This window comes from Mesocricetus auratus, unplaced genomic scaffold (assembly GCF_017639785.1).
Source record: "Mesocricetus auratus isolate SY011 unplaced genomic scaffold, BCM_Maur_2.0 Super-Scaffold_100004, whole genome shotgun sequence".
NCBI lineage: Eukaryota > Metazoa > Chordata > Mammalia > Rodentia > Cricetidae > Mesocricetus > Mesocricetus auratus.
In genome coordinates, this window is record NW_024429189.1 from 2,954,791 (window position 1) to 2,981,446 (window position 26,656).

The following is a 26,656-nucleotide window of genomic DNA, read 5'->3' on the forward strand; positions in this document are numbered from 1 at the left end:
TCTGGGGAGTCAGACTCCAGATCACGTTCAAAGGGTCAAGGTCATCTCCTGACACCGTTCGGTCTCCCGGGATATGGGCGCAGGTGTTGCCCTCCCCCACACCACCTGCAGCACACTGACCTACAAGATGGACATGCGGAGGAGTTTGGATGCTTGCAAGCAAAGTACCCTCCCAGCATTCCTGGCCCAACTGTTCCGGGAGAGAACCTGGCAGTGAAAGGAGGGGGGCGTATTCAGAAAGCATTCCCCTCTGCCCCAACCACAGCCAGCTCGGCTACTGTTTCCTCCCCACCTCCCAGGATCCTCACACCCAGGCTTTTCTTTTCTGGGATGGTGGGGGTAGTATTCTAATTTTGCAAAATGCACAGCAGCTAATTAAGTCAAGGAGCCCCTCGGCTTTCAAGTTCTTTTGCATGTGAATGCGGGTTGGTAAATCCCTCGATCTGGCTGTGGTGGGGTGTGAGGGGGGACTGTCCCCAACTCAGGGTTAATGAAGTGGGAAAGGAGTCTCTCATAGCCTCCTGCAAACAAAACCCCCCAAGCAACAAACCCTGCCCAAATCCTACACGGATTGACTTAAACCCAGGGGATAAGTGCTTTAAATTAATCTCATTGAATAAGAATGAGACCAAACAAAACTCTTTAAAATCATATTAAAAATCTATCAAAGGACAACTTGCGGTGGTGTGCTTTTCATTTTGAGAGAGTGGAGGAGGCAGGCTGGAGCAGCCACCCTCACATTTACACAGTGCAGTGTAAACCGCAGACACATTCTGACTATGTAATTGTCCTTGTACCGCAGAGGCCATTTCATATCTTACATTAATGAAGAACAAGGCTTCCCTACAAGTTTATAATTACAATATTTTAAATTGTCCTGCACATCCCATCTGCAATAATAACTCCACAACCTCTGCAGTGAGGTGGGCTTGCGCTTCCCATCCATTTAGAAGGCTAACTTGGTTTCTCTGTTCCTAACCCAGGGGCTGGGTGCCCTCATTTAAAACAGAAAAAAAAAAAAAAAAAAAACCATGAGGGACCCACCAGCAGACCAAACAAAAGGCAGGCTCTGAAACGCAGACCCTTCTAAATCTGGACTAAATCCAAACGGTGGGGGCAACCAAGTTTAAGAGGTTAGCCTTTCCAGCTGGCCCTCAGCTGCAAGGCTTCTGGAAACTAGACTGCTTTTTTTTTTTTAATTGGGGGCGCTACCCCAACAACTTAGCTTTATATTTTATTATGGTCTAGCAGACTAAGAAAGTTTGATAGTCATGGAGGCAAACTGGAAAGGCCCGTTAATCACTTCTCAGTCAGGGAAACTTGTCACTGGAAAGGCCTGAAGTTCCCATCTCTGGGACTGGCTTCGGCTGGCTGTGTGAAATGCTGGACTCAGGCACTGGCAGAGCAGAATCATTCGCGCTGTGCACTTGGAGGCTCACTCCCCTCTTCTCCCGTCAGGGAGTAGAGGAATCAAAGCAGTCCTCTATCAGAACAGTCCTCAGCGGGGCTCTGCTTGGCCCTGGTTTCTGTGCCAGTGGAGGATATCCATGATGTCTCACTGCAGACAGCTGCTCCAGAGCTCGCTGCCCTCGTCATGGGATGCAACCAGGGAAGGCTTTGGACCCCAAAACAAGCACTCTACAACCACCGCACTCCCTTTTGGTATCTGAATCTCCTGAGACTTTAATATGGTAAGCGAGATGATGTGAGGAAAATGCCAAACCGGGGACCTTAGACAAAGGTATGGTTAAAAATATACACAAAATCAGACCATGTACACTGGAATTAGGCTAACATTGTGTCCAACTTATACCTGGGATGTACATCCTATCAAAATCCATAAGGGATTCATTTTAAGGTTGTTTAAATTTAGAGAACATTAACCGTAAATTCCTGAGTTTGTTTCCTGATGACGGGGTAATATGTTGCCGATGTAGCAAATCTACCTAAGCAGATGTCACCAACACCTCTGAGGACACCCCTACTGGCTGGAAAACTGCATGTATGAATTCCAAGTTTAGGGTTAGAGTTATTGCTACTTCAGTAAGGTCCCAGCACACCTCACAGCCCTGCAGCTGAGCCCTTAGGGCCTGTTGCTGGGAGGCAGACACAGATTGTTGCGTGGCCATCCCTGATTACAGGCACTAATCCTGTTTTCACACAGCTGGTTGACTCTTCATAATCTGATCCCTCATTTCCCATCAAAAGCATGTGAGTCACTGCAAATCCAAGAAAGGTGTCCAAGTTGTCCAGTCAGTTCCACACCTGCTGCAGCTTCCTTCCAAACGGCGTCCACAGGCTCCGAGTCTGTGGCGGCCAGTCCTGGCCAGGCTGTGCTCCCCTGCACAGGGTTTTTTCCTAGTGTGGGTGTTAACTGATCTTCCTCCCTGAGACAGCCTCCACCCTGCCTGCCTTCAGAAGAGGGGCAAAGTGGTACTACAACACTTGCCCTGGGGCTTCAAATGGCCTGGGCACACAGGAACCCGGAGGAAAGCAGGCACAGAATGGTGTCCGAACAGAGCACATTGAGCTTAACCCTTTCTCTCGTGAGTCCTCTGTAATGTCCAAATCTTACATTTATTAGGAAATCAATACACTCCAGGGGTCCTCTTTCAAACCTCCCGGAAACACAATGGCGCGTGGGGGTTCTGGGTCTAGGTCATAACACAAAGACCTCAGACCTTGAAGAGAAGACAGGCTCCGATGGGAAAAAGCAAGCTCGGGTGCTGGTGCCTTTTGACTTCAAAGGCAATAATAAAAAGGCAACAGTAAGTCAATTAGCCAGAGAGTGAGTCTTCTGTGGACATGAAAGGGGAGGCAATGCACATGGCGATATGCCGTGCTTATGGAAGACACAAGCGTTGCTGTCAAAACATTTGAGTTTGTGACCCAAAGCGAAAGCTCTCTCAGCCCTTCCTGACAGAATATGTGGACACTAAGAAAAAGGTTATTCAACAAAGACTTTATCCTTTTGTGCAAATTTTTAACAGTCCACCTTACAAAACTCATGCAATACGTGTGTGGCAGCTTCATCTGGCAAACTCACCAGGAGCCACACTTTCAGGCTGACTCATGAGATGCTTTGCTGTCCCTATGCACAATCTTGCAAGAGGCTTGAGCAAAGGCAGGTTTCCTGCTGGCTTCCATCAGGGTTCCTCCTCCAACAGGTGAGGGTCTGTGTTCAGGGAAAGGTGCAGGAAGCTTCCCTGATAAGATCAGGACACCAATCTAAAGCCAGGGGGCCTGGTGATCCACCCTGACCTGTAGAGATTAACAACAACCAAAAGAAGCTTGCTTGCTGGTGGTGAGCCTTCTGGATGGGTGTAGGAGCAGCTTCATTCTCTCCCTGGTGCTGGCTTGCTGGGTGCCACCTGAAAGCCCCGCTGTTTGCCTTGCTTTCCACCCTTCATGCTGCTGGCCTCCAGACCACTTGAGTATTCTGACTGCAGGACTTCAGCGAGCACAAACTGGTGCCTATTCCGGGTCTTCCTCCGAGGGTCAGGCCTAAGGAACAGTAACAGCAGAAGGAGACTTTAGTGTTTTTCCTTCCCATTTGGAGGGAGGCTGACAGCAGCTGGCTGTGAGACCAGGAGGCTGACATTTTTGTATTAGCAGAAGAGCAATCTCTTCAGTAGCACTTGTTTTGATATTCTATGCACCAGAAGATTAGATACGGTGCTGACAGATTTTCATAACGGTGGCAAAATATCATGGCATTTTTAAAAGTGAGGCTTTGTTCTCTGTTGTTTTCATGAGGGTGGGGAGAGAGAAGAAATGCACACTCTCACGCTCTGATGACAAACGAGGTGTATGAGACAGCAGTTTGCCCGTGGATGGGAAAGCCCACAGAAACTCGACAGCGCAAAACAGCTGCAAAGCTTCCATGTTCAGGGCGTCAGGGTTGAACCCTTGTGGTCTGGCAGACTGTGGGCACAGTGCCCTGCTAGGCCAGCCTCGAAGGCAGGGTATCTACGCAGACTTCGCAGCACTCACTAGACAGCAGACACCACCCTGATCCTTCAAATCCCAAGCCCAAATGCCATGAGCACAGCCACTGCACAGATCTGGGCTGGAAGGAATGCAAACCTGTCTTGACCCACAAGATGCCAAAACCTGACATCAGCTTCAGTACATAAGCTCAGAAACTTCAGGAAAGATAACCACCTGATCAGAAGAGGAAACTTGCAGAAATTCAATCGTACACTGAAGAGTGAAAATGGAACCATAAGAATAAAACGCATCAACTTGGAGGCAATGACCAATTAAGTTCATACTGGCTTTCTGGCAAGTCCTTCAGCACCCCACATGACAGAGACCCAGGAAAACTTAGTGTAAGGAGCTCCAGAAGGGTCTCTGGCTGCTCTCTGATCCGACAGCATGTTCTGTACTGTGGTAGTCAGAGACTGGACAAAATAAACAGAAGTCCTTTAAAATCCAAGAATTAGACACAGCCTGCACTGTGCTATTAACATTATTAGGAACTGTGAAGATACCATTATAATGAAGATGAAGCCGTTTATAATCTCATCCAGAGCATAGGGCTGAAGTTGGAAGATCCTGTTTTTCCCCCTGAATGAGGAAGAGTTAACCTTGCTAAGTAAAAAGATTTGAGGGAAAGGTATGTTAGCATATTTAGGGCTGGAAGTTTATTCAGTAAGTGTGCTGGGGCAGGGCTCAAGACCACTAGCATCACACAGGGAAGCACTGTTAACTGCAGGGTGAGACCTTGCTAATGCCACATAGATGTTAGATAGAGGTATTAAGTGCCAGCCAGCCATTCAGAGACTATTGTGGGAATCACAATCAGAGTTATACAGGGGAAACTGAGGCCTGCAGACTGAAAACTGCTGCCAGGTCTGCTTGGGGTGGAGGCAGGTTCTACTTACAGCCCACCCTCCGACCCCCATGAGCAGTACTGTTGACCCTGACTTCTCACGAACTGCCATGTCCCTGGCCAGGGCTGGGTTTCCAGGCCTGTGCACGTAGACAGACTGTGGTTGTGGGGTACTGACTTAATCCACAGCAAAGGTTGCAACTTCCTGTGCTTATAGTTTATTTTTAGTCAGGTTACATGGCAGACAGAGCAAAAGGTTCTGACAGGAAGGAACGCTTTTTCTTCCCTCTTGTTTGAAGCAGTTGCTCACAATTCGTATAATTTTTAAATGTAATAACCTGAGTTTCAAGATATGCAAAATTTCAAAATATTCTCCCCAGCAAAGAAATAGTTGGTCCTGCCATCACCGAAAACAGTAGTAACCAGAGTCTTATCTGGTGACTGATACATGAACTGCCTGCAGAGCAAGTGCTGGCTGTGGGAAGCAGCCCAGAGCATCATACCCATGCCTCCAGCTGCCCAGTGCAGATACCTCCATCGACAACACCAAGGGCCCCCGGCAGTGTCCCAGATCTGTCTGTTCACAGGTAGAGCTGGATGGGGCAGTAGGAGGTAAGCCCTGGGACTACAATGACAGGCCGCCTCTAGAAAGTGTGTCTCGGGCTGGGTAGGCTCAGTGGCACTGCATGCTTAACAGGTAGGTTATCCCGCTCATCTTCACGTATCTGGCTGTCTCAGGCAAACCCAGCAGCCCTCTCACACAGCAAACAAACAGGTACCTAAGGTAAGCAACCCTGCAGGGCCTCACTGTTGTCACAAAAGCCATGCCAACAAGATGCACTTCTCCCATGGTCAGCTCCCAATTTCCTCCTCTGTTCTTAGGTCCAAAGCCCAGAAGGTACACTACAGATGGGAAGGTGAAACCCTCTAAATTCAAGCATGCATCCAGCATTCATGCCTTCTGATAAGCTGCTCTTCTCCCAGGATCCTGCCAAATTCTTGCCCTCCAAATACCTGGACCCTCTGACTCAGGCTTCCTGAGCATCCACTGTGGAAATCTCATGGTTACCAAGCAACAGATCAGTTTATCTAACTGCAGGGAACTCCCTCACAGTGAAGGCTGAAGACCCTGTTCTCCAGGCTGGATTACTCAGCAGGACAAGCAGGCGCCACTACACTGCTAGTAAGGCAGTCAACCTAAGTAGTTATCATCCCACTGCACCAAGACCCTGAAGGGGGACTGCAGAGCCCTCTCTCCATGTCACCTGTAAACTCAACAGGCAGTTCCCTAGGTAAAAAGCAATTTAACCCAGGGCTTTGCTCACAGCACTCTTTTGCAGGACAGGATTTATTATTTTCATTTATTCATCCATTCTTTCATTTATTTTTTGAGACACAAGGTTTCTCTGTGTAGCACTGGCTGTCCCGAAGCTCACTGTATAGATCAGCAGGGCCTCAAATTCAGAGATCCACCTACCTCTGCCCCCTGAGTGCTGGGATTAAAGATATGCACCACCATATCTGGCTCAGGACAGGAAAAGGTGTGCTTCAAACCTATCACTATTTTATCATCATCATCATCATTTTTTTAATTTATTTAACTTTATTTTTTATGTGTATTGGTTTGAACTGAAGTTACAAATAATTGTGAGCTGCCATGTGGGTGCTGGGAATTGAACTCGGGTCCTCTGGAAGAGCAGCCAGTGTTCTCAACCGCTGAGCCATCTCTCTAGCCCCCATCATTATTATTTTTAAATACCTTTACGGCCATGAACAGCAAAGTCTTTAAAACCATCCAATATACCTTCTCCTTGATGGATAATGCTTGAACTCCACCTTGGTTTTATGCTGCTTTAAGGTGTGAATACAACTATTTCTTCCCAAGAGTCACCCATAACATTCAAGAGTAAATCCAAGCTAATCTTAGACTGACTTTTTGAGTAACTTCTGGCTTCTACTTTCTGGTTTTAAAATGGGTATATATATATATATATTTTTAATAATGAGGGGGGAAATCAGTATATTCTCTTTACAGGAAATAGTGTGGTTTGTCCTATGCTCAAATCTCAAAGTATTTGGTTTTCTATTTATAAAAAACGTCACTGCCTTTTGGCCTTAGTTGGTTTCTCAAGTCTTGTTCTATTGCACTGTAATTAAGATAGCTCAAAGGATCAATTCTTCCTTTCCAACTGCTTTCTAATCTGGGAGATTCTGAGTGAAAGCATACAATCCAGACGGCAGTGATGACCTCAGGCTGACTGCACATTTCTCTATCAGTGCCTGGCTAAACTGAGGAGGAAATGGCAGAATATCATATCAAGGATTCTGCTGGCTTTCAGATGACAGAAAGAGAAGGGAGCACCTCCCCCTAGAACAGCATGAAGCTCAGGTGAAGCAGTAGCCAGTGTGGGAGGACCACCTTGCCTCTTAAAGGAGAGCATGTCGTCTAATATCCGACCTGATGGGAAGGAAGGCAACATATCTGGGTCCAGCTTTGGGTTATTTGGGCAGAGATGTTGACTGGCAGGCTAGCTACCCAAGGTTTCATCGTTGGTTCTCAGGATCCATCTAAGTTGAGCTTCGGTCTTAGTGAGCCCTGCTGCAGTAGCAGGCATGAGAGCAGAAGCTGGTCCTAAGCACGGAGTGCTGGTTAGTATTGTGTCAACTTGATGAAGGTTAGAATCACCCGGATTGATGTGGAAAGGCCCAGGCCACAATGGTGCTGCCCTGGGCAGTATGAGAAAGCAGGCTGAGCGAGTCATGAGAAGCAAGTCAGGAAGCAGCGCCCTCCATGGTTTCTGTTTCACTCCGTGGCTAGACTTTTGCTTTGAGTTCCTGCTCTGACATCCCTTAGGGATGGACTACATACAAGTTGTAAGCTGAAATAAACTCTCTCTACTGAAAGCTGCTTTTGGTCATAGGTTTATCACAGCAAAAGATATCTAAGACACATGAACATTTGGCATTCATCAAAGAATAAGACTACCGAGGAATGACCAGAACTTGGAGTCCTTAGCTAGGGGCAGGTACAATGTTAAGAGTGTCACCTGGGGGACTGGTAAATGTCTGCTGATGCCAGGACTCATGTACCATGTGGGAGAGGAGAGAGGTCCTACTTGGTGACTCAGGGGAAGAGCTGGACCAGAAAGAATCCTTCAGCGGTAGGAACGCTGAGCTTACTTAGTCCAGGTGACCATGCTGAGGAGTGGGTAGAGTAGAACCTGCCGGCAGTGGTTGGAACCCAGCTCTGGCACTCACCTAGCTGATGCCCTGAAGTCAGAGCTGCGAGTTCAGAAAGGGCCTGAGCATAGAGAACAAGCAGCAGGAACATGGAAGAGTACTGGTGTTATTTCAGTTCTCCATAAAAATATTAAGGATTGCCAGGCGTTGGTGGCGCATGCCTTTAATCCCAGCACTCAGGAGGCAGAGGCAGGCGGATCTCTGTGAGTTCGAGGCCAGCCTGGTCTACAGAGCGAGTTCCAGGACAGCCTCTAAAACAATACAGAGAAACCCTGTCTCGAAAAACAAAACAAAACAAACAAAAAAAAATTAAGGATTATTGATAAGAAGTAGGCATACCTGGAAAATAAGCATATATAAAACTGCTAAGGTGAGATTCTGGGAATATCAAGATTAAGCAGTTTAGGGAGCATCTTGGGCCAAACCCAGGGCCCATCCTCTGGGTCTCTCCTGTCTAACACTTCTGTGTCCTGAGTGATAACCTCAGTCTACTTACTGCATTTACAGACGACAGCATACCTACAATTCTCTACTGGGCCAAAAGGATGGGTTCACAAAATGACCTTCAAGTAGGGCAGTTATGAGACCCTGACCCTGAGAGTAGGAGGAAAGCAACTCCTCTCTCCTCTCCTCTCTCTTCTCTCCTCTCTCCCTCTCCCTCTCTCTCTCCCTCTCTCTCTGTGCATCCCTGGCTGTGCTGGAACTCACCGAGATGTACCTGCCTCTGCCTCCCAAGTGCTGGGACTAAAGTGTGTGCCACCACCGCCCAGCACGGGGGAAGGAACCCTTAAGCTGGTCAGATTTGACCTGGACTTGGAAGGCCTAGGATGGGTTCCAGCTCTACCATGTTGGGAGCAGTGCAGCTTCGGGCAACCTCAAGAAGGTGAAAACAGACCGCTTGTGGCAGAGGGCCAGTGCTTGGCTGTGGGTGGACATAGAGCCACGGTTCCTACAGACATTTACCACGGACCATACACCAGAAGTACACCTAGGCAGTCTCTACTGTATGTGCGAATGGTTTTCATGAACCAGATGAGTAAGTGTGACTATTATTAGTGGGAATAATATGGGAAAGTAGGAAGGGGAGGAGATAAGGGGCCACCACCTGATATCTGACCTCATGTGGACCAAGGATTGGCTGATTAGGGACACCAGCACCTCATGTTTCTGTATGCAAATAGTGCAAACACAACATTGGAGTCTCACTGAGATCCACTGGTGGAAATCCTGGCCTATTTTCAGGAGCTCTAATGGTGTGCCAAGGCCACTAGGGAGTGGGCATTCTTGAAAGTGGCAAGCCACTGAGACATAGGGCTTACTGTCACATAGGCCATACCCACTCATCAGAAGAAAGAGAGGAAGGCCAGGCCAGGGTGGAATCAGGGTGGGATGGGGGAAGAGAAGAAATAATTTCCCGGCCACTTTGCATTGCCCTAGAGGCCAGGCATTCACAATTCTCCCCACACTAGGCAATAATCTTCTGTCCTTCCCACTTTATAGAAGCTGTCACCAAGTTGGGACTACTCAGGAAGGACCAACTCCAGAACCAGGCCTTTTCAATGGTATTATCCACTTCTGGACCCAGAGAAACTGACACCACTTCAGAGCCAGAACTCACCCACAAGTATCTCTTTACAAGCCTACTGCCGGCTTCCCCACAAGCAGAGCCATAAAGCCCACCCTAGGGTTCAATGCTTAGTGTGAAACTCCATTTTTCTATATACAACCTGTCTCCTGCTCTAAGTCCATTTCTTTGGTTACACAAAGAATGATCTCACATAAAACAAAAATCTCCTTGGGCTGGGAAGATGGCTTTCTGGGTAAAGGTTCTTGCTGTGCTGACCTGAGTCTGAATCACTGCCCCGAACCCACACACAGTGAGAGGAGAACTGACATCACAGAGATGTCTTTTGACTTCCACGACCGCGCGCGCGCGCACACACACACACACACACACACACACACAGTAAGAGAAAAAAGCATAGTCCCTTTTACAGGGCTACACACTTGTTACAAGAATGACTCTATCCAGCAGAACACGTAAAAATACAGAGGGGAATAGCTTAGCTTGGGTTCCATTTCTCATTTGGTCAGTGTCTGGTGGGGTCTCCATAGGATAATGTATACGACAGAATAGACTTGGCAGAGAGCATGAGTCCTCACGAGAGGACAACTGCGGTTGTCAAAGAACTCACATTTCACATGCTGGGTGCAGCACACTGGTGATCTGGGGGGCTGGTTCTCAATGCCCTTCTTCCCCTTCATGACAGGCTCTCTCTGCATAGCCCTGGCTATCCATGAACTCGAGATATCTATCACCCTCTGCTAGGACTAAAGGCACGCTCCCCTGCACCCAGCAGCACCCCTCTTCTTGATGTTCAACAAGCTAATCTTTTTAGTTGCTGTTTATTTATTTATTTATTTTTCCGGACAGGGTTTCTCTGTGTGGCTTTGGAGCCTATCCCGGCACTTGCTCTGTAGCCCAGGCTGGCCTCAAACTCACAAGATCCGTCTGCCTCTGCCTCCTAAGTGCTGGGATTAAAGGTGCACGCCACCAACGCCCAGTGCTAGTCTTATTTTTTGGACTGTTACTTATAGGAGTTGAGGGCCAGAATAAAGGTGACATCTGAAAAAACTTGGACTTGGAGATATTCCATACAGGTCAAGACCAGAGGGGAAGGCCTTGACCTCTAGAGAATAGACTGAGGGAAGGCTGGAACATTCCCCCTCCTACTGCAGAGGTGGCTCAGTAGGAGTAGGGCTGGCTTAAGGAAATCAGTTCTTACAGGAAGGTTTTAGGGTGAGGAGAACTACACCGTGAGTAGCAGGGGAGAGCTGGGGGCTACCATGTTCTCTCTTGACTTTCCAAATGACGGGAGCTAGGTAGGCCAGAGGAGGTACAGTTTAATGAGAACTACTCCCCTGCAGCATGCTGTCTTGTCTGGTATGTCTAGTTTGCAGCTTCTAATTCCAGTGCATGGATGACTCCAACAGCAAACATCACCATCTCCACCATCCTCCCAGGAGAAGCTGACTGGGCTCCTACTCTTTGTTGTCAGGCCTGACTGTGTGACAGAAAGCATACCCTATGGCTCCTGCTGTCTGCAGGTGACTCAGGTGTGGAGGAAGCTCAAGGTCACCGTGAATCCCTCTAATCGCCTCATTAGCCGGGTGGGGATGAGGGTGTGCTTGTTCCACAAGGAGGCAGAAAGCTGGTAATTGCACAATGCCAGATAGAAAAAATGTGGTAGAAACAAAAGGGCAGATGTAAAGGTTGTGTGTGCAGAACCATAATTACCCCAGAGTCCAGGGCAGCAGGGCATACAGTACAGAGCTGCAGAGAAGAGGGCCCACGCAGCCAGTCCATTTGGACAAGCCTGTGAACATACTGTGAGCTTCTAACAGATAGGTTCAGTGCCCTGTGCAGTTAGTTCTCTGTCTAGAAGAGCCCAGTCACTCATTCGGCCACCTTCTTCTTTTTTAAATTTTATGTACATCAGTGCTCTGCCTTGGGTTTCAGGTCCCTTGGAAATGGAGTTACAGATGGTTGTGAGCTGCCATGTAGGTGCTGGGAATTGAACCTGGGTCCTCTAGAAGAACAGTGTTTAACTGCTGAACCATCTCTCCAGTACCTCAGCCACCTTCTTGACGACCTCAGGACAAGCGCTCTAGAGCACCCAGCCTGTTCTTCCAAGTTTACTGCCTGGAGCACCCAGCCTGTTCTTCCAAGTTTACTGCCTGGCCAAAGGCCCTTTGCATAGCAGTTCTGCTGTCAGTTCTATGGCAAACGGACTAGAGCCCCACCTGTTACACTGTTAAGGACACCCTTTCCAGTCCCCAAGTTACGTCTGTAGTCACATCTACGACAAACTGTGGTCTTTGGGGTGGGACCTAGGATCCTGGGTTTTCCACAGTGCTCCTCAGCAGACTTTAGGAATAGATTCTGTTTTCCCATTTATGTCCATCTGTCTGCAAAGCTCTCTGAGGAAATTGCTTTTCCAAGTAGGGTTGGTCATCTTCACAGTTCACTAAATAATAACTGAGCTCACCCCCCTTCACAGTAGAAGAATTCCTGTTCTCTTCCCTCAGAGTTCTAGAATGATTCCCCTCATTAAATCCAAAGGATGTCCTCTGTACCTACCATGTGACAGAAGTGTGTTGGGCATACGGTGAACATGAACCTGATGTGGTTTCTGCTGAGGCGCTTCAAGAGACATTCACCACACACATAGATGACGGCATCATTGTGTCAGAACAAGTGAGGACATCTGTCTGAGAGGAAAGGGAGAGAGCCCAGGCCCAGGTCCCGAAAGTGACAGCAGAATATCAGTTGAGGCTGAGAGGCCACCAGGGACCATCGGGGAAGTGGTGCAAAGGACCAGGATGTAACAAAAGGGAAGGTTTAAGGGCACGAGTGGGCTGCCTGCACAGCGGTGGCACAGGGGGCATGGAAAGGTTCTATCCAGGGGCTCAGAAGTCAAGAGCTGATCCTCATGAACACAGAGTTTTGGAAGTCAAGAGAAGAGACCCAAGGGACCAAGGTTGTGTGTTGCAGGACAGACCAGGAGAGCACTAACTCAGGTGTAGCAGACATACATGGAGAAAAGCTTGTGCTTCCAAGTGTGGCTGTGCCCAGCCTCTCATCTCACATTTGGTCAATCTGTTTTTTTGCAGAATAACTGGCTCAAAGAAATTGAGAAAAATTTTACAATGGGCAGGATTCCAGGTTTTCCTTCAGCTAATTAAGTGATATTAGGGAGGTTGTAAATGCCACGTAAAAATTGGCAGCAGGCTGCTACTAATGATGAGGATTGCTTCCCAGGGTGATGCAGCTGCAGCTTCTTAGTGCTCATCTTCAGGGGACCTGATTCTGCTTTCAAGGTTGTTCCAGAGTGCTGGAAGGTTGTAGCTACTTCCACACACACGCTGGTCCTCAGTCACAGGAATACTCTGATACTGGAGGCCAGCAAAAGGGCTAGATAGTCACGGTATTGTCCTAATGGCAAATGTATGTTTTTCACACAGACATTGAAGCCATGTTCCAGACTCAGCATCCGGTTTGCCTCCACCATGATACTATGAAGCTCAAGCGCCTGCCTTCAGGAGGCAAACGAAACGAGGTGCAGAGAGAGTGTTGCTTGCCCAAAGGCACACAAGCACGCAAGTGACTTAGCCAACCTGTAGGGGGACACTCTGATAAATTTAATAAGCTAGGGGAGGGCAGGGGAAACAGCTAGTGGAAAACAAACAGAGCCAATGTCTCAAGCTCACGTACAGTTGCATAGGGTGACCACTTACTGGTCGCTTACAATGACACACCAGCACAGTGAAAGCTGTTAATAGGAATAGTGCCACACACCAAAAATTGTGAAGTCTTCAGTGTGAGCTCCAATGATGAGACATTTGTGCTAATTTGGGTAGGGGCAAGTCTCTCTACAAGGAATTGCCTGCCATGTGTAATTTCCATCCGGATGTTTACTTGAGACATGAAAGATTTACAGGGCCTTAGAAGTATAAAAGTTAAGGAAATGCTTAGCTGTGCTGGGCTGGCCTAGTAGAGCCAGCCCTCAGCAAGCTCTTCTCCCTGACCAAGCACAGCCATATCCAGGAGGACCAAAAAGGTTTTAGAATGCTCACCTTATTTGATAAAATGGGAACTCCTAGGTAACACCTTGGCTAGGATGGACTGAGAGAACTGATACAAGTAAAATAAAATTATGTAAGTAACAGCTAACCATGTTGAAACTGCCATTCCTCTATTAATTGTAAAGGCGATGAGCTGAGAGCAGGGACAGAGATTGGATTCTGATGACCACACTGGAGGGGACAGAAGAAGCTGGAAGGGCTGTTGTGGCAAAGCGGTGCTGGGTGTATGGGATAATTCACTGCGGTGGGTGACTTAGAAACTGCACATTCACATTCCCACACTGTCAGTGACACCAGCCCCAACAAGCATGTCCCTGGACTCACCTCACTCCCGTGTGCCTAGACAGACACCCTAGCCAATAGTCCAACTGTCCTTGCACAGCAGACAGGTCCCAGTCTCCATGTCTCCAGGGAAGATGGCAATTTTAGAGGACTATGTTACCACTTTTGCTTCCCGGGAACTGCTGTTTTTGTGATGAATGTTGCTAAGGAGCCATTCAATATTTTACCAAGAGCTCCTGTGTACATGTCTATGTAGATGTTTGGGGTGGGGGCTGTTTTGACAGGTTTGTGTGTAGGTGCCAGGAATGGTTTTGTGAGTATGACTGTATTTCCATGTGTAGAGAGATGTTTACTGTTCCCTTTCAGAACTGAGGGCGGAGAAGCTGACAGAGACCTGAATATTGAGATCTCATTGGAGATGTTACTTATTTTCTTGTTCTGAAAAGTAGATGTGTGTGAAGAGGGAAAGAGTTCATGTACATGAAAGACAAAATCCCTTTGACATTGCATGGGATTTAGTCCCCTGCCCTGCCTTGCTCTCACTTGACCGGCACCTGCGTTTCCTGTTTGAGGATGGATGATGGATTCACAGCCGGCTGGACTTTGCTAGCAGACATCATGGGTTTGTGCATACCATGTAATTATTCTTTCTGGCAGTGAACACAGAAGCTGGGAAGCAGAGCACTTGAGGACTTAGTGCCACACTGCACTCATCTGCACGTGACAGAAAGAGCCCACTTTTTCTTGACAGGCAGATTTCAGAAGACCTTCATCTCAGAACAATAATCATGGCCATAGCAGGCCCAATTCTTTGCAACTTGTGGGGTTTAATGGACTTTTCTTTCCAGTCCTCAAAAGGCAGCAACTGGCATTTGCTTGAGTCCTGACGGAGAAGTGTGGGCAATCTGTCAGGTTCTATCTGCCACTCACCCTGGCCACAATTACACGGTTCATGTGCAGATTAGCTGCAAAGTCATTCCTCTTCCAGGAGTGACAACACTTTCCCAAATACAAAAAGGTACCTACTGTCTCTTCGGTGCCCGTCTGTGTTGGAAAGTCAGGGGCGGGGTGCATGGTGAGAAAGGCCTTCAAAAGAAAGGGCTGTTACAGAGTGGTGACACGGTAAGAACAGAGAGCAGCCTAGCCACTCAGAGTAATCCTGTGACACACTGCTGTCACTCACTGCCTGGCCCCCTGCTGCGCCAGCCAGACATCAAAGGCTGCCCCATACCATCTTACATGCTCTTTAGCAGCTAATCAGTCCATTCTTCCCCGAATAAAGCTCTACTCAATCAGCTGCTCACAGGGTGTAGTGGTCTTGGTGCCCATCTGCCAGCTAGGGTCAGCTGAGACATGAGGGGGCAGTCACCCTCTCCCCTGTGGCTTCTCAAGGTAAGGTCAACGCTGCCACTGAGTCATTTACTTCCCAAGACCCCATGAGAACAGAGCTGGAAGTGAAGTCTAAGTCCTTCAACTCTAAGACCACTATCCTACACTGGGTAGCCTCCCTCTGAAGCCAGGTGCTGACCAAGCCGTGAGGAAATGAGTGCTTTCTGGTGAAAAGATTGGGACAGACTTTTCCCGGCAAAGCATGAGGCTGCCTAAGTCAGGGCAGAAATATGATAGCATTTGTACCTAAGACAATGCAGTAAGTACCCAGAGCATTCTCTACACCAAAGCCCGGGCCAGGGAAGAAAAGTTTCTATTCTCCAACATTTACTTATTCACTGTGTTTTCCCCACACAGGTCATCCAACAGAGGTGCCCCCTATCTCAAGACCCCCTACAGAGCACTCTCAGGGTCTCCAGTGCTGTGGCTATGGTGTGAGGCTGGGCTTGCTGCTGAAAGAACACCATTCCTCAAGGAGGAAAGGGGACAACAGGGACAATCTGAAAGCAATCTTAGTTAAGTCAGCTCAGCACTGTGGGGCTAGACTTGGAGACAAGTCTAGTCCCTGACTCCAGCGACAACTGACCTGAAGTCAGTTCTGCTCACCCTGACATTCCTTCCACCTAGGTTCTTTGGACAAAGCAATTATGCTTTTGAGGAAAGACCAGGTGTCTGGCTTTTGCATCTATAAGACTTGGCACCTGAGGTGCATCAGCACAGGTAGGGTAGAGGCTGCTCTTCTAAGTCCCCAGGCCCATCCCATCCCATCCCATAGCTTTCAAGGACAGAAACTGTTGTTACCAGAGCTAATGATATGGAACACACCAGAAGCCTCCTAAGTTACTCTACTGGGACATGAGTACAACTCAACAGACATATCTTTCTGCTCAATAATCCCCATTGCATTTGTGTCTAACTGAATTTTTTTCAAGATTAGGGATGATTTTTCCCCTTGTTCAAGTGACCCCTTTCCACACGACAGAAGAGCTGGCATCAGCCTTCCAGATGACCTCACCTGCTAATGTAAACAGAGCTGCACATAGTTAACTCCCATCTTACCTTTTCAAGCTTGCCTTCTTCTTCACAGTGGAGACACTGAGGTTTCTAGGAGCATCTCTTAGTCCAAAACTCTTAGCCACATGCCCAAGGTGTAGGGATCTGACATGGAAAATGGGCTTCAACTCCCTGGGGTAGGTCGCATAGGCGCGGATGAAGGACTGCAGAGCTAGAACAAAGGGGGAGGAGAAAGTAGGGATGGGGTTCTGAAGCTTCAGAGCTATCTAACCCCTATGTTACCCTACTCTATCTTGCCAAGAAAGAGAACAGAACCAGGACATCCACACAGGCAACCTGAAGCCACACCTGTGTTATGTTCTTAAAAATCTCTAAAGGGCTGGGGAGATGCTCACTGGTTTGGGTCCCAGCACCCAGATTGGACAGCTCTTAGCAGCCTGTAACTCTAGCTCTGAAGGGATCTGATACCTCCCTAGGCAACTGCACTCACTTATGCATACCGTGCACAGATACAATACATGCATACACATAATTAAAACAATAAAAGTTTAAAAAATCCCTAAGCAAAAAATTATAGCCAAAATTATCACTCAAATCCTATTAAATGGTGGGAGGGCATAGAAGGAGGGGAGGGAAAGGGAGAGGGACCCGGAATTGATATGTGAAGCAACCTTGTTTCTAATTTAAATTTAAAAATTAAAATAAAAAAACCTATTAAACTTGCCTTTACTGAAGAGTTTGCAATAGTCCAACAGGGCAGGGCCCATTTTCTCTTTTGTCACACACAGTGTCAAGGCCTATCACAGTGCCTGGCATGTAGCATGTACCTGATATGTTTGTTAAATATAGTAGAATGAATGTACAAACTAAGTGATCAACATTTTCTTATGAAAATTCTTAGATACTTACATTAGGGAAAAATCAGTAATTTCTGAATAGTTAGTGCACACAAACATGCCAAGGAGAAAGGGCATCATAAAAACTGAAATAGTGTAGGTAACAGTTGTCCTGGGTACTTCCGCCAGTCTGGGAAGCTCAGCTGCAAAGCTGCAGCCCCACTTCAAAATCAGGAGGAATGGGTCCCTTGTTCTAGATCCCAGCTCAGGCTAGAGAAGATCTGGGCTCCATTCCTAGGTGCTAGATCTTTGGTGGGGCTCATGTGCCTTAGCCAGGCATCCCACGTGAGGACAGACTTTACTGTATCTGGCTCCTTGAGTATCTCACAGTAAGAGAAAGTGAGCATCCTGCCTCCCCTCTCTCCAGCAGAGGGATGACCTGCAGTGTACTCTGCCCATCACTACTGTTTTACTTTCACACCCAGCTCCTCTACAGGACGGTTGGAACCAGTCCTGTACCATCAAGCACCAGCCTCCCTCACCTGGGTGGCTGAGCCACTGGACTGGCAAGTTTGCCCACAGCTTAAGTGTAATATCCCAGCAGCACCTGGAGATTGCCGTTTATGAACAGTAATAAAAAGTGTCATTTTAGCAGATCATCTCCTGGAAGGATCCTGGGAATCCATCAAAGCTCTATTTACTGAGCAAAGTGAACTCCTTTTCCCAATCGATGAGAAATAATAAGCACAGCAACTCCTCTGCACCTCTCTCTTAAATCTGTGCTCACTTCCCTTCCAATAACCAGGGACCAGCTTTTTCAAAGAGCATCGTTAACACTTCAAATGGTCTGCAATATCTGGAGGGTTCCCACACTGGCCCCACCCACAGCTACTCACATTCTCAGAGAGCAACTTGCTGGCACTGCAGTGACCACCAAGACCCAACTCCTCTACTTCCCTTTCTTCCAACAATCCCAATATTTACCTCTAAAACATCCCACCAAGCCAAGCCAATCCAAGAGCCTGGGTCACCCCAAAGTCAGCCCATATTTCACTTCCTGCTACTCTTTCACATAAGCAGCTGAGCCCTGGGTCTTTGTCTGGCTCACAACCCTCCTCCTCCTCCATAGCACACACTTCCAGGAAGCAAGAACATAGAAAACTGTCCCAAGAGATGCAGGTGCCCATCTAGAGGCTTTACAGGGATAACAAGTTGCTGAGCAATGGCAGGAAATGCTTCCGCCCAGACATCAGCCCAGGCAGCATTTCACACTGCATATTTTAATTAAGCCTTTGTGTTCTCCAGGTTCTAGTGCCACTGGTGACAGAGACAGCTGGCTGTCCCTGAACACTTTCATGGACTTCCATGTTTGGCTAACTCTGAGACAGCAGGGGCAGGAAGTGGTTCATGCTGGCAGTGTCTAGAATGTACAGAAGGAATAGGGCTGTGGGACCAGCACAGCAGAAAGTGGAGAACTAGGAGACGTTTATTTGGAGTGACGGATGGAGCTACAGGCAATGAAAGTTGAGCATTTTAGTTGCCGGCTCGTATTTCCAGGGAGTTATTTAAGGTGTATGAATTAGAGGGAATCTGTCGAAAATAATGCACTTGGACACCCTGGGCATATGGATCAGGAATGGGAATGTCGTACAGATGGCTCCTAGGGTAAGAAGGCAGAGGAACAATACTGCAGGCTGGAGACACTCCTCTTGCCTCCCATCTTAAGTCCCATCTGGTCCACCACAAAGGTATACAGACCTAGACCAATAGGCACATTAGCCAAAGGATGTGAGAAAAGAAATGCCTTGATGAGGTTCTCTTAAAAGACACATCACTTGGCAACATGCCCGGCCAATGCCATCCCACTGAAGTGAGGAGGTAAAAGTATTACCACTAATAAGTATCCCCCCCAAGCACAGGTATAAGGGCCACACATAATCCCTACTCTGCAGCGAGGCCAGAAGATGAGGATGACAGGCAACAGGAACAGGGACATGTGTAGGCAGAACACTCTGCTCTCCAAAACTTCCTTCAGAGTCTAGACTGAGAATACATTACAACTGCTTCTGCAGCCTGAGTCCCTAGCTAAGTGACACACAGAGGAGGAAAAGAAGTGACTGTTGTAGAGACTGGCGACAATTAGCTGACTACTAATGACGATGGGATAAAAAAATGCAAAAGGCAACAAATGCATACTTGGCCCAGTTTCTACCTGGTTTTTTTTACCACAAAGGCAAGGCCAGCTGCATTGTTAATTATTCACGAGGCAGGTTCTGCAATGTCACAAAAGGAAAGCAAGCTGGTTGAGGAATTTGTATATGTAAACTGATATGCAAAACGTAGTGTCAATTTAAAGGGTACAATGGCTTTTCATGCGTCATGGGTCAATTCCTTTAGAGCAGCAGATGCAGACACATTCTCCCAAACCTCCCAGTCACAAACCTAAGTAACAGGAGTGAAGGTTTTTGTGTCCCTGGGTAGGTGACTAAGGTCTAAGGGGTGAGGCAGGTGGTTCCAGCCCTTACAAACCTGGAGTGAAAATCAGTTGGCAAACCAGAGAAATAATCTACACATTTTCTTCTCGTATGGAAATATCACCAAAACATGGGAAGCAGCTCTGCTCCTATAGCTTCAACAGACTGTTGATGACAGACAATACCTCAATCACAATCTCTGACCAACTGCTTGTTGCAGTTGGGACTGTCCAGGTACCTACATAGGGCAGTCGTGCCAAGGTATGGGAATACCACTGACACAAAGTGGATGGTGTGGGCAGACGTCTTTCTGTTCATAGCAAAGTCAGTATCAACTCAAATTCAGCTGCGTCAGCTGCCTTCCTCCAATGGTCACAATCACAGTGACTATCTTTGGCTCCTCTACAGGGAGGTTCTTGGGAACTATGGAGGATTGCTGAATTCACTTTCAGAAAATGCTGAAGACAAGGTTATTATTTGAGAAATGACTAGAAGGACATATACGAGTTTTATATGGCTGGCAATGATAGACTTCCATTACATGTAGCTCTGTTTGAAGTGTTTTGACAACCAAATCCTGTGCTGAGGGTTAATAATAGCTATCTGAAAACATGTTTGTTTTTTTGATACTGCTGTTAGTGCTGGGGACAGAGCTTGGGAGCCTTGTGCAAGTGCTCAACTACTGAGCTGCATCTCCAGTCCTGCTGCTATTTTCCTCATCTACTGCTTACTCACTGGAGTCCACTCTCCAGCTGTCACTCTTACCCCAGGGTCAATTCTCACATAGCAGTCAGGCGATCTTTTAAAACCTATGGTCAAACTAGGCATGATGGTGCACGCCTTTAATTCCAGCACGCGGGAGGCAGTGGCAGGTGGAGAGTGAGTTCCAGGATAGCCAGACAAAGAAACCCAGTCTCAACTACCCCTCTCCCTAAACAAAACCAAAACCAAACCAAAAAATTAGCCAAACAGCCAAACCCCTTTGGCCCACTGAACCACTACACCTTAGTTCAAACCCACTCAGGATAACTCTACAGACCTCAGAGCAGCCTCCAGTCCTACAGGGTTCTGCCCTCGCTAACCACCCTCATGCCTATACCAGCTCCCTTCCTTCAGAATATGGACACTTATCCCACTTGGCTTTGCTGAAGTATCACCCTCCCGGTGGGGCTTACTCTGACCTCTTACTAACTACATCCCACTCATCACACCTGCCTCCTCCTGCTGTCCTTTCTGCAGTCCGTACCACTATCCAAAACACTCATTTACTGTGTTCCTTATCTCACAGCTGCTCCTTTTAAGACATTAGTTTACAAAGCAGAGGATACTTTCCACCCACCTCGTCATGCACTGAAGCATCCGGAAGAGTGCCAAATTCTAGTGACACTGCCAAGTACATTATTTTTTTAAGAGATACTTCTAGCTGGGAGTAGTGGTATATGCTTGTGGTCCCAGCACTTGGGAGACTACAAACAGCAGAAGGATCCCAAGCTTAACACCTGGTTGTAGCACAACCCTGCCTCACCTTCAATCCCGGCACTCAGCTGGCAGGAGACTGCTTATGAGTTTGAGGCCAACCTGCTCTATAGAAGGACTTCCTGTTTTTAAAAAAAGATTCATTTTTTCTAAAAAATCTCAAGGAACTCCCAGAAAGTACTATGTACTCCTCCAACATGGGTCTTTTTGTTTATTTGATTTTGAGGCAGAGTTTCTCTGTATAACAGTCCAGGCTGGCCTTGAACTCACAGAGATCTGTCTGTCTCTGCTTCCTGGTGCTGGGATTAAAAGTATGTACCTCCACTGCCTGGCTCCAACTTGGGTCTTATTAGCACAAATGAGCAACAGGAACATTCCACTAGGAAAAAGAGTAGGCGGTTACAACCACTCCCACTGCTCAAGGTGAACTGTCAATTCCACCTTTAACGTGAGCATCCCAAGAGCTAATTTATTCTACAAAGGGTCTGAAGAACTACATCAACATCACTTCTGTGAAAGCACCCAGGTTCATGGTCTACAGCCTGTCCTCACAACCATCCTCATTTTCATTTGTACCTTCACACAGGAACTCCTTAGATCTACTGCTTCCAGCCCTGATGATCAATTTCCATCCCTACAACTATTTCTGCCAACATCTCTGCTGCCTGGTGTTCAAAGACAGAGAAAAACAGATCCCCAAGATCCAAGCTGTTGGGTCAGAGCTCTAGTCCTGACATAAGCCAAGATAAAGCCTCATTTGTGCAAAAGATGGAGATGTATGAAATTAGCATTTAATATCACTTTAAATCCTTCCGAGCCCGATTCCAAACCCTGCAGAATTACTGCAGAATGAAGGCTTTGATTGGTACACAGAGGTCCCTGGACGTCCTCTCAACCATGTGTGTGGTGAGGGGTGAAGCCAGCGCCTCGTGGGGCTACCCCACCCCCAATCTCTTGAGAATTCCACTGACCTTTTTTTGCCCAAGAGACCATCCTCTCACTGGAGTGCACGTAATCTTCAAATACTGTCTGCAATACTGTTGCTCGCTCTCGGATTTCCTGGGAGTCAGTGGCATGGGACTTCTGGGAGGGTGACGGAAGGATTAAAGGAGAGACAAAGTTGAAGTCAGGAATAATGAAGCAGTTTATAATAGATTTAATAACAGTAAAATCACACGGTAACCACCCAGGGGCCAACGAGGGTAATCCTTTCAATATTACTAGGGAAAGAAGGGAGCTATAAAGATGTTAAAGTCAAGCAAAGATGAGGACAACATGAAGAGGGAGCAGACCAAGTCTATTTATTTGTTTGCCTACTTTCCTTCATGACCTGTTATCACTCATGTTCAAAGTGAAAGACCTTTAGAGGTACTCTGGAGTTTTCCAAGCCTAATTCTGGCATTTTAAACAGTGAACATACGCTGTTTTTAAATAACTCTTTTCCCCTTAGACTTTTCTCCCTTATCCCTGCTCTCAGTGGAAAAGGCATTTTTTAAAATTCAGCCTTACAAGGCTTTATGTCCATCCCTGAGTCTTGAGCTTGCTTCCCTTTCCTGGAAGTTGGTTGCCAGTGTTTCAGGTTTGCTCCAGAAGCCTGTCACCACCAAGCTGAGTTCTGAGGCCTATTAAGAAGGCAGCTTTTCAGTAAGCCACATTCAAAGGCTGCCTGAGTCCCTGCAGCCAGGAACACTACTGTAGCCACTGAAAACTATTAATAATATATAAGACCATTTTCATCTTTTAAAAGTCCCAGAGAAAAGATGTCTTTTAAAAATTCCTTCTAGAAAGTAGTGATTTTTATTTCCTTTATCTTACAACAAACACAGAACGAGGAGACTCTGTAGCCTAGGGAGGCAGGTCACCCAAGTGCAGCTACTCATGTAAAGGGGCTACTGAGCCCCAGACTCCACCCTCCTGTGTAGAACCCAGGCCCCTCTCCACCCTCAGAGGACAGGTGTGAACACTGTGTCTGGTTCATGTCTCCCTCCTTTACTTTTACGACTGGAAGAGGAAGAACAAAAGGGAGAGGAGAGAAAAGCTCTTTTTGGATAGACACTCTTCTCTGCATTAATAGAGACTTAACAACATGAAAATGTTTTTTGGTGTAGTCATATCATCCTGCTACCTGTTTGGCTGATGACAGTCTAGCTGATTTCACAGTACACGGTACCCCTAAGGGTTTTATCCACTACAATGTCAGCAGAAGCGCCACTGAGAAGCCGCACTACCAAAGTGGACATTTGCTGTTGTCATTAGCGAGGGTTTTTTCACCTCTTCACTGATGTGAAACGCAAACTTTCCGCTGCCCTGCTTTCATTAAGCCACCTCAGCAGCACAACTGTCACCTTGCCTGCATTTTTTTTTTAATATGAATGTGAAATTAGTGAGGATGCCCTTTCCCCTGGCGGACAGAATCCTCTGTTATTAAAAAGTAAAGCACTTTAATAATGAAAACTTTTCCCTCTTTTTCCTGTGTTTTAACTGTTTAAAATTAATGAGAAGGGCAGAATGGTTGTCAAAGCGATATTGAAAGCCGGGCAGCCAGGACCGAATAAGCACAAAAATCCCTCTAGAGTGTTAAATAAACAGAGCTGCAGCCCTCTCTGAATCCCTCTGTTGGTTATTGTATACATTCTGTAACAGCTCTCAGAATAGATCTGAGAGCCAGGGAGGCAGAGAGGTTTCAGAATTCCAATAAAGGCCTCAAATTAAAGACAGCCTGGTGCGAATTCCAGGAGAAAATTAAAGAGACCTCAAGCTTAAGTGACAGGTGACTTGCTTCTGTGTCACAACTGTCAGGGGATTTAGTGATAATATGGCAATATATTACAAAGGGCTTTTCTTATTCCCCCCTTTAGGTTTTAAAATGAGGCATCTTTTCTTCCCAACCAAAAAAAAATTACACATATATATAATGTGAGTGTATATACAAGTGAAATGTGTAGAAAAATGATAAAAATCAGGCTTACACAGTTAAAATGATGAGGTCAGTTGTAGTGAACATAAGAAAAAGTTAATGACAGAAAACAATACATTTAGGAAAAACATGTTTTACCCCCAATTCCAGAAATACTTTCCTGAGAATGCATGAGGTAATTTTGGTTGTGGGGAGGACAGTCTAAATTTAAACTGAAGACAGAATGGGGCAGAGTTCGGCAGAGCCACCTCAGCCCTAGACAGGTAAACGCTCCTGTAATGAGAGTGGGTCAGAGCCCCGAGGCTTAGGAGCAGGCAGCACTGCCTCTCCCACCCTCACAGACACAAGCTGGCTACTGGTTAATGAAGCCAACCTGCAGCTAGCCGACCACGGGCAGTTGAGAAAAACATGCTTCCAGCCCTCTACTGGCTCTTGGTGTGTCTCCGTCTGTAACACCCCACTGATCCTGGAGACAAAAGACCATGAAGAAAGGATGAGCTAGAGGCTCTGATCTGATTTTAACACTTCCCAATGCCAGCGACAGTTTGGGGAATTTTACAAGCAGAGCTCACAGGACAAAAAAAAAAAAAAAAACTTGGGAGAAAAACATGCTGGAAGGGTGCACACCCTGCATGGAAACTTCACAATCCCCAGCAGCCAGGAAACAGATGCCTTGGAGAAAACTAGGCGGGACCACTCTGTCTGTGAAAAGTTTTAGGTGATGGCAGTGGTGGGCAGGGAGGTGGACACAGTGGAAGCATTGTGCTGAACAGCCAACTTCCAAAATATATTTAACTAAATGGAAGAATTTTGTTTTAATCACTTTCCTGACAAGCTAAGCTTCACCCCATGGTCCCCAGAACCTTCTGAATGCCTCCCAGTCAAGCTGAAAGATCAAATTTATTCTCTTTGTAGGAAGGTGAACACTCACACCCAGACGCAGCTGTATATATATTTCATACACCTAAATATGAAATATACATTTTACAGATGCTTCATTCGCTCTCCTTCTGTTCACAGAAGCCCAAAACTGTGTGTGCCAAAGGGACATTTACCATGGGCCTGAGCGGAGCTGGTGAAGAAGACGGGCGTGGTAACGAGGTGCACCATCTGTATGCTGGCCACCTGTGCACCTGCTGCATTGCAGGGAGGGACAGCCAGGACAGGGATGGTTTTCATGAGATACATAACAGAAGCTGGACCCAGCACCCACTGCACCCTTCCAGGCAAGGTATCTATGTGATTAACAATATAGCAACTTACACCAAGCATTCATTCTTTTGAGTCAAATTGAAACTTGATCCTAAAAGCTAGTCTCAACCAGCAGGAAGTTCAGTGCGATGAATTTATTTTTCCAAGTTAATCATATCTGGCAACATCAGTGAAAACTCAATCTTACTTAGCATTCCCCCTCAAATAAGCAGCAGCAAACTGTAAAACTATAAAAGCATACAACTCATTCCTACCAAAAGGTGGAAGCCTGGGCGAGCTGGGGAGATGGTCTCTGCTCTAGAGAACTCACATGGTTTGGAAGTACACCAAGATCTTTCTACCTCATTTCCTTAAGGCCTCAGGCAACCCTCAAATATGGGCACTCTCACTCTCCTTCTACAGACAGGAAGACTGAGTTCAGGAGATAGAAAATCTCCCAATGTCACAGAGGTACCAGCTGTGAGGCAAGGATAGAGTCCAGGCTGGCTTGACTCTCGCCCAGGCCTTGACAATGACTTTAGGCTCAGGACGACTTTGAGGCTGGTCAGGAAAGGCTTGAGGAGAAGAAACTGATGCTGCAAGATCACACAAGGGCAGATGTTAAAAATGTCACAGCCATGGGCTGGAGAGGTGGCTCAGAGGTTAAGAGCACTGACTGATCTTCCAGAGGTCCTGAGTTCAATTCCCAGCAACCACATGGTGGCTCACAACCATCTACAATTCAATCTGATGCCCTCTTATGACATGTAGGCAGAACACTGTATATGTAATAAATAAATAAATCTTTAAAAAAAATGTCACAGCCAGCTGAAAGGCAAAGGGAAATGCAGCTGCTCTGTCCCTTCCCTGGGGGGGGGGGGCGCACCATTCAGATAGACAGAACCATCACCTCCCTGGAGAAAAGACTCAAACCAAAGCTGCTCCCAGAAACAGTCTACAGAAGGTTAAGTTTGATTGACTTTTAGGATCTCATGTTGTCACTTTCTAGTCAGTTCTCATTTCTGGACGGCAGGCAGATGCTTATCTATTTATGCAGCACTGCCAGGAAAGTGTGGCAACTACACTGTAGCCTTCCCTACTTCATAGTATGCTTGGTATTTTAAGACTGCTTCCCACATTGCCCTCTACTCTCCTTAGAATAGCTACACCTCAACTTTACACATGAAGAAACTGAGGCTTGCAAAGGACCAGACTTGGCCAGAGGCATCAGCTGAGAAGCTCTTCACCCACTCTCAACAGGACACCCTCCATAGCTCCCAAACTCCCTGCTGACACTGTGGAGCTAAGCTGGAGCCTCAAGAAGTAGTGGGAAGTAGTTACAGGAACATTACAAACA

At 46.9% G+C, this 26,656-nt stretch overlaps 1 protein-coding gene across 3 annotated transcripts in view; it reads right to left on the reverse strand.

Annotated features, from left to right (window-relative positions):
* Positions 1-1,657: 1,657 nt before the first annotated feature.
* Positions 1,658-26,656, reverse strand: part of Ddx31 (DEAD-box helicase 31) — a 70,719-nt gene continuing 45,720 nt past the window's right edge. The window contains exons 18-20 of one of the 3 annotated variants that reach the window (XM_040745125.1): positions 22,163-22,274; positions 16,451-16,616; positions 1,658-3,504 (exon numbers count right to left, since the gene is read on the reverse strand). In XM_040745125.1, coding sequence (XP_040601059.1) covers positions 3,336-3,504; positions 16,451-16,616; positions 22,163-22,274 — 447 coding nt within the window. In that variant the 3' untranslated portion in view covers positions 1,658-3,335. Of the gene's footprint in view, positions 3,505-16,450; positions 16,617-22,162; positions 22,275-26,656 lie in introns of those variants that run through there. The other 2 variants (XM_040745126.1, XR_005877088.1) reach the window with 2 other exon arrangements.